This window comes from Salvia hispanica, chromosome 5, assembly GCF_029641045.1.
Source record: "Salvia hispanica isolate PSC_SH4W2 chromosome 5, Shi_PSC_v1, whole genome shotgun sequence".
NCBI lineage: Eukaryota > Viridiplantae > Streptophyta > Magnoliopsida > Lamiales > Lamiaceae > Salvia > Salvia hispanica.
The window spans coordinates 46,516,715-46,525,770 of record NC_142696.1 but is presented as its reverse complement, the minus strand read 5'-3'; the positions used below and the strand labels follow the sequence as shown (position 1 = coordinate 46,525,770).

At 34.4% G+C, this 9,056-nt stretch overlaps 1 protein-coding gene across 1 annotated transcript; it reads left to right on the top strand.

Annotated features, from left to right (window-relative positions):
* Nucleotides 1–539: 539 nt before the first annotated feature.
* LOC125186193 (putative late blight resistance protein homolog R1A-3) lies at nucleotides 540–6,149 on the top strand. Its single transcript, XM_089059297.1, has 3 exons — nucleotides 540–1,697; nucleotides 3,446–5,639; nucleotides 6,121–6,149. Exons 1-3 carry the CDS (start codon nucleotides 540–542, stop codon nucleotides 6,147–6,149), a joined length of 3,381 nt encoding a protein of 1,126 aa, XP_088915423.1.
* The last annotated feature ends 2,907 nt before the right edge of the window (nucleotides 6,150–9,056 follow it).

The following is a 9,056-nucleotide window of genomic DNA, read 5'->3' as shown; positions in this document are numbered from 1 at the left end:
ATAAATCGTGTGATATGATCTATTTATTATTAAATATTGATTAAGATTAAGTTGGGGTCGTATGAGCATACCTTATTGATTAAATATTAGATACATTCAGATATTGATTAAAACTATTAGTTTTTGTTATTTAATAATTTTAATAATTAATAAAAATTTATTGATATTTAAAAATTGAAATTTAAAATTTAATTTTATAAAATTAAATCTAATATTGAAAATAAAGAAACAAAGTGAAGGATGACAAAAGGGAAGAGAATGATAATTTTGAAATAATATCAGATTTAAAATATTAAAAGTGTAAAAAGGGTATTTTTCGTATCAAAAAATGGCAAAATGACTAAATTTGGGATAAACCCATAGTCCAAGGATATCTGGCGATATTTTTAAAGTACAAGGGCTATGAAAGAGATAAACTAATAGTCTAGGGAACATTTTTATAGTTTAGAAGATATAAAAAAACATATACTCCGCTTACTTCTACATACTAGTACATATTTGCTATATTTTCTCCAAATTTAACAATCATCATTGAAACTATGGCTTATGTGGCTGTGATTTGTCTCAAGCACCCAGCAGAAGATCTCCTCACCAATTCTTCTCGCCTTTCCCTCGCCCCCTCTACTCAACAAATCTTACCTCTAATATGCAAGTATACTGGTTTACTACAAGAGCTTCTTCGAAAAGACAACAACACCAAGAGGCTGGAAGGTTTCGTGGAGCCAATAATACACGCTGCACATCGATTCCAAGATGCTCTCGAGCTCACAGAACTCGAGAGCTACGGAGCAAAGCCGCCGCTCGTAGACTTGGAGACAGTGATCAAACAAGAGTTTGATTTGTTCAGCACCAGTGCGAATAATTTCATTGCCGAACTAAGCATGCCAATAGTTCCAGAAGAAGAAGAAGATGGCGACATTCAAACTTCAGCTTCACCAGATCTAGACGTTGGCGTGGAGATGGTCGGCCACAACACAGAGTTTGCCAAACTCCGGGATTACATGCTCAAAAGAGTAAGGCCGGATGACATGTGCTTCTTCTCCCTCGTCGCAGAGTCCGGCACCGGGAGATCAATTATGGCCAACACCGTGTTCGAAGACGAAGACCAGCGTTTCGACTGCAAAGCGTGGGTGACTATAGGGACCCATTTTCAGCAGTGGGAAATTGTAAGACTCATCCTTTATCAACTGGACAATGATTTTTCCGAAGAAGAAGAAGAAGATGGTGATGACGAAGATGAGAGAATACGCAACTACTTGTACAAGGCTTTGGAGGGGCGTAGGTATTTGATTGTGCTGGATGATGTGTGCAGTGTGGAGGTGTTTGACTACTTGAAAAGCTCATTCCCAGATCAGAGCAATGGGAGCTTGGTGTTGCTCACCACCAACAAAAGGGAAATGATTGGCTCATTACAACCTTATCTAGGTACTAATGTAGTGACTAGAGTTGGGGACTTTAAGGATTGGGGGTGGTGGTATTTAAGACAGGCGGTTTTTGGTGATATTTTCCGATTAATACATCCTCAAGTTGTGGAAGCTATAAAGAAGATTGGTGAGAATTGTGGGGGTCGCCGTTTGGCTCTTGCCAAGACTTTGCTATTTCTGGTGAAAAAACAAATGACAACAGTGGAGCAGTGGAGTTACATAGCTGCACATGAGGAACATCCAATTTTCAAAGTGGAGGATGAAGTTTCAGAGGTACAAATTAAAAAGCTTTTTACTCGAACCCATTTAATCACACATGAGTTGAATGAATAATTTATCACACCAAAATTGCGTTACTGGTTTTATTTCCCCCTAATTTTACTTATTTGCGTGATTTTAAAAATGAATCATTATTTTTTCTATTTACAAAATGTAAACCTTTTAATCATATATATATATAGACTTACAAAATGATCATAATTCATATAGACTTAATTCAATATTTGGTTAGCACGATTATGATTTAATCACACAGTTGAATGAGTGATAATACTAATATATAAGTGATAATATGTAATAATCCAACTTAATAGATTATTTGGCTCACATGATTAGGCTAGTAATAGATATCTCGACCTCATTAAATCACCCAGTTGAATGATTATTTTATCACTTAATCAAAATTAAAAATACTCTCACAAAAAGTATTAGCTCAATTTTGTTCATTTTTGCATGATTGTAAAAATGAATAATTATTTATCTAAATTTTGCATCTTAGTCATAATTTTCAATCGAATTGCAAAATAACCCAGACTTGGTAAATAGTACTCCCTCCGTCCCATAAAAGTTGAGATAAAATTTTTGGGCACGGAGATTAAGAATTTATATTAAATAAATATGAGACATGAAAAAAGTAGAAAATATATAAAAGAGAGTAAAGTAAATGATAGAATAAAGTAAGAATGATTAGATGTTTTGTCTTTTGTTAAAAAATGAAATGATTCAACTTTGTTGGGACGGACTAAAAAGGAATACGACTCAACTTTTTTGGGACGGAGGGAGTACTGCAAAGCGGGCCATTTTTGAACTGGAGGGTTAGACAAATTTTCAAAAATCAGGTCATTTTTGTAAATTGACTGAAAAATTCAAAGTCATAATTTATAATTGATCCCTTTACATTACAAAGATTTTATAGCATGCTTCACGTTATATTTGTGCTGCCTTTTCTAAACAATTCATAGCGCTAGTGTTTTCAATGCACTTCTTGTATCCCATGTTTGTGTGTATATAATAGGAGATGGAGTACATGAGTAGGAAATGGCATAGGTGATCTCAAGTGCTTATATCCTAGAATTTCCTGGAGTATATGATTGTGTACATGTTTATTAGAGTTATATGCAATTTAATCCCTAATCTTTGAGGCCATATATAGCAATTTAGACTTATTCCGTTTTTAGGAATATAAATCCCATAGTTTGAGTTGTCATTTTGTGTCATCAAACCCATTGTTGAATGTCCAAAAATAAATATCCACTTGCGTTGTCCTTAAATCTGAACTATGTCGTCTCAAATCCTAGATCAGTTAACATCAAACATCCAATGTTTAAACTTTAAATTGATGACATCAAATAGACATTAAACTTCAAAAGCCCCAATCAATTTTAGATTTCAACATTACATGAATGTCTAAATCTCAAATCCAATATCATGCAAAATTTAGATAAGTCTAAATTGTAAAAAAAAAAAAAAAAAATTACTCCCTCTATCCCCAGAAGGCTGAATCATTTATTTTTTGCACTCGTTTTGAAAAAAATCATAATAAATATTTGAAGTGGATAAATAGTAGAATAAAAACGAGAATAATGTATAGATACTCCACTAATTTATCACGTAGAGAAAATTCTTGGGACAGGGAGTACTAAAGTTTGGTTTTTATTGCTACTTTTTTTATTGAGACCCAAATTGCAAGTCATTTTTATAATTGTAATAATTGTTTTTTCTTGCGTTCATTGTGTTGCTAGATGCATAAAATCAAAACTGAAATGGAGTCCTACAATTGGAATATGGATAACCCAAGGCTAAGGCTTATCGTAACATTGATTTCACGATGGATGGATCTTTCTGCTGAAGTGGCACTAATCAAGAAGACAATTCTTCCAAGAAGGTATTTTTCTAAAATGGAAATCACATCACTTTGGGGGATGGCAGGCATTGGCAAAACTACTTATGCCAAAAAAATTATCCAAGATGAGGAAATATTATCCAATTTTGATCATAGTGCTTGGATCACTCTAGGACCAAAATATGAAGCAAAAGATATCTTAATAGATATTTTAGCACAAATATATCCTAGTGAAGAAAAAATACAAATGAAAGAAGATGATGAGTTAGTCACAAAGTTATGTGAAGAATTATCTAGTAAGAGAATCTTGATTGTGATAGATGATTTATGGAGCAAAGAGCCCTTGCATCATTTGCAAACAGTGTTCCCTAACATCAAAGGCAGAGCTTTGGTGACAACTAGGTTAAGAGAAGTAACTAAATGGGGAGAACATGATCGTGTTTATAAAATTCGGTTACTAGATAAAGAAGAGAGTTGGTGTCTTCTTCGTCAAAAGGTGTTTCTTGAGGGAGTGTGCCCGCCTGAGTTAGAGAAAGCCGGGCGAAAAATTGCAGAGGATTGTGATGGTCTTCCACTCCTAATCCTCAAAGTGGCCGAGCAGTTACTCCAAGAGGATAAGGATCCGGAGTTCTGGGACCTTGTAGCCTCTGGGAAAGAAACTTCTGTGTTTGCGAACGCACATGATGAAATATCCGAGGCATTGCTTCCGAGTTACAAGAGATTACCACAACAGCTAAAAGCATGCTTTCTCTACATGGGAGTTTTTCGTAAATGTTGTGACATAAGTGCATTCAAGGTTAATGATAAGTTCAATGCCGAGGGTTTTCTCGAACATATTGTTTTCAATTGTTTATTCGAACTAGAGAGTGAGAGCTTGATTATGATCCAATCGAATGCCCTCGGTTCCCTCACAAAAAGTTGTCGCCTCCATTCTGTGTTTTGGCATCTATGCAACAGTGAAGCCGCGAAGAATGGGTTTTTTCACGCCATCATTAGTTATAACGATTGTTTCGTGGAAAACATGAAGAGTCAACGCAGGTTATGCATTCGCACTAGTGCTTTGCTGGGCTTAAAAAATGTGCATGCCTCAATGGCGTCCGTTGCAAGTGCGCGTTCTTTTTTATGTATGAGTCCACCTCATCAATATCCGGTCCCCGTAAGTTTTGGCTTGAGGTTGCTTAGGGTTTTGGATGCCCTAGCAATCCGCCAATACCAGTTCCCAGTTGAAGTGGTTTCGCTACTTCAACTGAGATACCTTTCCCTGACCTATTACGGTAGCCTGCCTACATCAATATCCAGACTGTGGAAGCTTCAATACTTGATTGTGAAGCGGTACATTAGCACCAACACATCTTTGCTTTTGCCGATGGAAATTTGGGATATGAAGGAATTGAGGCATCTTGAGATCATGGGTGGGCATATACCTAACCCTCATTCTGGTGATGGTTTGCCAAGGCTCACAACACTTTGGGATGTGAGTGCTCGAAGCTGCACGCGAGAGGTTCTTGAAATGATCCCAAATTTGAAAAGGTTAGGAATTCGAATTGAACTAGCCCCTGATGATGAAGGTGATTATGTCTTTGATCTCATGAATAATACTTGTCACCTTTCCGGACTAAAAACACTTAAATGTGTTGTTGTAAATCCTCAATTCGGATCGAAGACGGTTCATCCACCTCCACCAATGTTCCCATCAAGCCTCACAAACTTAACCTTGAGTGGTTTTGGATATCCTTGGAAATACATGAGTATCATTGGTAAATTGTCAGTTGAAGTGCTCAAATTGAAAAGTTATGCATTTCGAGGTCCAGTATGGGAGATTAATGAATCTTATTTCAAGAACCTCAAATATCTTCGAATTGAAGATACAGATTTGGTGTATTGGAAACTCAAAGTTCCTAGTTTTACGCAATTTGAGTGCCTTAGCCTTAGACATTGCTACAAACTGAAAGAGCTCCCTATTATCTTAAATTTGAATAATAAAGTGGAAATAGTCGATTGTAGCCCTTTTACTGAGAATTGGGCAAACCAAATGAGGCTAAAGGTACTTCCATTCAAATTGACAACCCAGCTTACGTGGATAGGTCCAGAAGGTTAGTCATTCGTTTTTTGTGCATTTTAATTTGTTATGTTTTGTCCTTGTTAGCATTAATGTTTTATTTTATCCATTTAGTTTGACTATAATATCTTAAAATCATTTTTTACTTTATTAATTTTATAAAAATATAAAAATCAAAGCTCGATTTTATTTTTTTTTAGATTTATGGAAGCTGCATAGAAAAGTGGAAAAATTAAGATTTGATTTCTTATATAATAACTTGTAAACTTAATGACATCATCAAAGGTATTGTAATCAAACTGAATGAATAAAATAAAAACTAATGTTAACATGGACTAATTAGGGCTAAACTAATTTTCAAGAATTAGTTTCTTTTATGGCTTTCAAGAAGAACCTAAAATTGTATTCTCGCGGGAGAAAAGTAGAATTTCAGTGATGATTAGCGTGTTGGATTAACATTCTTTAAATGTTTAAATTTCTTTATACTTCTCTAAATGATTTTTCTGTTCTTCCAGTTAATGTTGCAGCTGATCTCGAAGAATGAGAATTGAGGTGCTTGTTCAAAGGATAGGAAGTTGGCTTGGTTATCATGTTTGCAACAAGAGTATTCGATTGTGTTTGGTTCATTTTAATATAAAAATTCTTGTTAGTTTCCATTGAAAAATTGAGTTTGTTTTGGCTTGTATGAATATTAACAATAGTTGACAATTTGTAACTTGATTTAGTGTGCTTTTGTGATATTGATACGGGTGAACCCGTAACCAGACGGTGGAACCCGAGCAGCCAAACTTCGATACAACCAGCCACGGAGGAGAGGTGTCCAGGTCGACCGAAGAGGGTATCGAAGAGGCCAGATAAATATAGAGATTATGTCTCTCGGTAGTTAGTCAGTTTTAGTATATTGAGTTGTATTATTTTGTGTTATTTTTGTTTTGGGCTGAACGCTATATTAACTTTTGGGTCGAGCAATTTAAAGGCTCCTTTTCGGGTTTTCTTTGTTGATTCTTTCCCGAATCGTATGTCGAATCAACCCTAGGGTCCTTAGTAAAAAAAAGGAGATGTTATTTTATTTACTATGAATGAAATAACCAATTATCTCTACTTTCGTTGTTATTTTTTCCTTCTGCAAAACCCTAGTTTGAGGCGTGATCGTCGGGGAAAGCCCGCGACAGCCGTGATTTTGTTGCCGGCGAGAATCTGTTGGCTCCCTTAACAGATATCTTGTGATAATGAGTACTCCATGGACCCCGACAATCCATGCACTGATGCACAAGAACAACTTACAATGAATTTTTATAGCACTATTTTATTTTATTTATTTATATGTCTTGTATTGAGTCAGGCAAAATTCGAAGCTTCATTTCAGATTTTCTTTGTCGGTTCTTTCCCAAGATGCAAAAGAGAGTCGAAACGCGTAAGTCTAGATTATATAATATGGCTATTGTGATTTTGTATCATTCAAGAAATAAAATATCAGTTGTCCAATTAATGTCGTATCATCATTCACCAACACTTTTATATCATCACAAATCAGAAACTAACCAAAATCAATAGTTAGCCTGGCTACCTAAGCGACTAACTTAGTTTCAATAATTTAGCTAACTTACACCTTTTACTTGTTATTTAGTGGCCATTTAGTTTTCTCTAATTTTCTATCTCTCTAGCCTGAACCCATCTTTCTCTAATTCCTTCATTTCCATAATATCAATGCCTCTCAAAGCTGCACTCGATTCCATTCAAACTCAGTTCTTCTTCATCCCACTATTCACTTAATAATAATCATAAAATTTTTAATGATGTGATTTTCTCAATCTATGTAATCTTGTCTCATTTTATAGTGAAATCAAATATTGGCAGACAAGTGAAATCAATAAATTTTTGTTCGAGGATGTGAAGGAGGGCAATTTTGGTGGAGCCCAAGGATGGCCGATTATGGTGCCCGTCGGACCAGTCACTAAAATTTGATCCAAGAAAGACAAGGATAATTGATTAGATTAATTCGAGAAATGTGGACTCAAGAAGTATCCAAGAGGCCCAATAGAAATGAAGATTGAAGCCGATCAAGATGCATTAATTTAATTACATGCAAGTGGCGGCCATCAATTGAAGCAAAATTGAAGAGAAGAGTCCAATTAGAACAGTCAAGGTAGAGAATTTCGAAAATTACATTTTTTTTAAGATGTAAAATTTGAAAATCCCATTATCTAGAGATTTCTTTACCTCAAAAGTGGATTTTCAAAATCTAGCAAAAAATTACTACTATGTTAAAAGGAAATAAACATTTAGAGAGTCAAATATTGTTGATTATAATACTATTAATACAGACCAACTTTTTATTTTTTCAGATTTACCAACAATTATCCTAGATGACTGGAACTATTAATTTATTAATTGGAGGAGAACCGTAACAGTAAATATCATGCTAATTTATTAATTTATATATTCATGGAGTGTATTTACGAAAAAAATAAAGTGGTATAAGAAATGAAATATAGTGTACTAGCATGCTAAATTAGTAAGTACTAGTATATGTAAAATGAAACCAAAACACATTATTAGAGAGTCGTTTTTTTATGTGTATTTATGGGGACCCCATTTTTCTTCTTTAATTTGGTATTGCCCAGCCTTCATTAATACATAATCTAGGGTTGGCCTACACTATCTCTCTGATATCTTAAAAGTGCTTTGACAAGTAATCTTTTTCTCACATATATCCTTTTTTTTTCCACACTCATCAACTATTTAGAGAGAGAGAGAGGACAGCAGCTCTTAAAATTGTATACATATCAAACTTCAATAATTCTCAAATATTTATGCATGTCAAACCCTACCATATGCGTCACACGTTATATGTGTTTGGAATATATATGGTCCCATCATGTGTAGAGACTATTATTTTTCAAACCTCAATAATTCTCATGCATCTCTCTCTCTCTCTCTCTTAATAATTAAATAAATGCTGATAATAACCGAAGAAAAAAAAATTCTAAAGTCCTATTCTAGTGTGAGAAGTTAAGTTAGAGATCTTAATTCAAGATATTGGGTTCGTTGAATGAAACGAATAAGGAATAACAATACAATTTGATGGGTTTAGGGTTTATTAGATCCTAATTAGTGTACTTTCGTAGCTTGTTTTTGTGTGTTTTGTGATTATTGTGAAGTCACTCCATTGGAATTGATGAGTTTGGCAAATAACCCTAGGATGTGTGATGCTCCTTTCTTATGTTTTTTGTGTTCTTCGTCAGTTTTTTCTGTAGTACATAGTTTTGGATATAACGTTTTTTTGTTGTTTTCTATATACAAGTTAATTTAGTTGTTTTGTTAGTGTTCCTATTCTGAACTTATTCCATACTATACTACTCCACTTAACAATTTTTTTGCTTACTTGTTTCGTAACATAAAAAAACCATGCAATTTGAACATCAATATTTCATTTAATTTTAAAAACTTT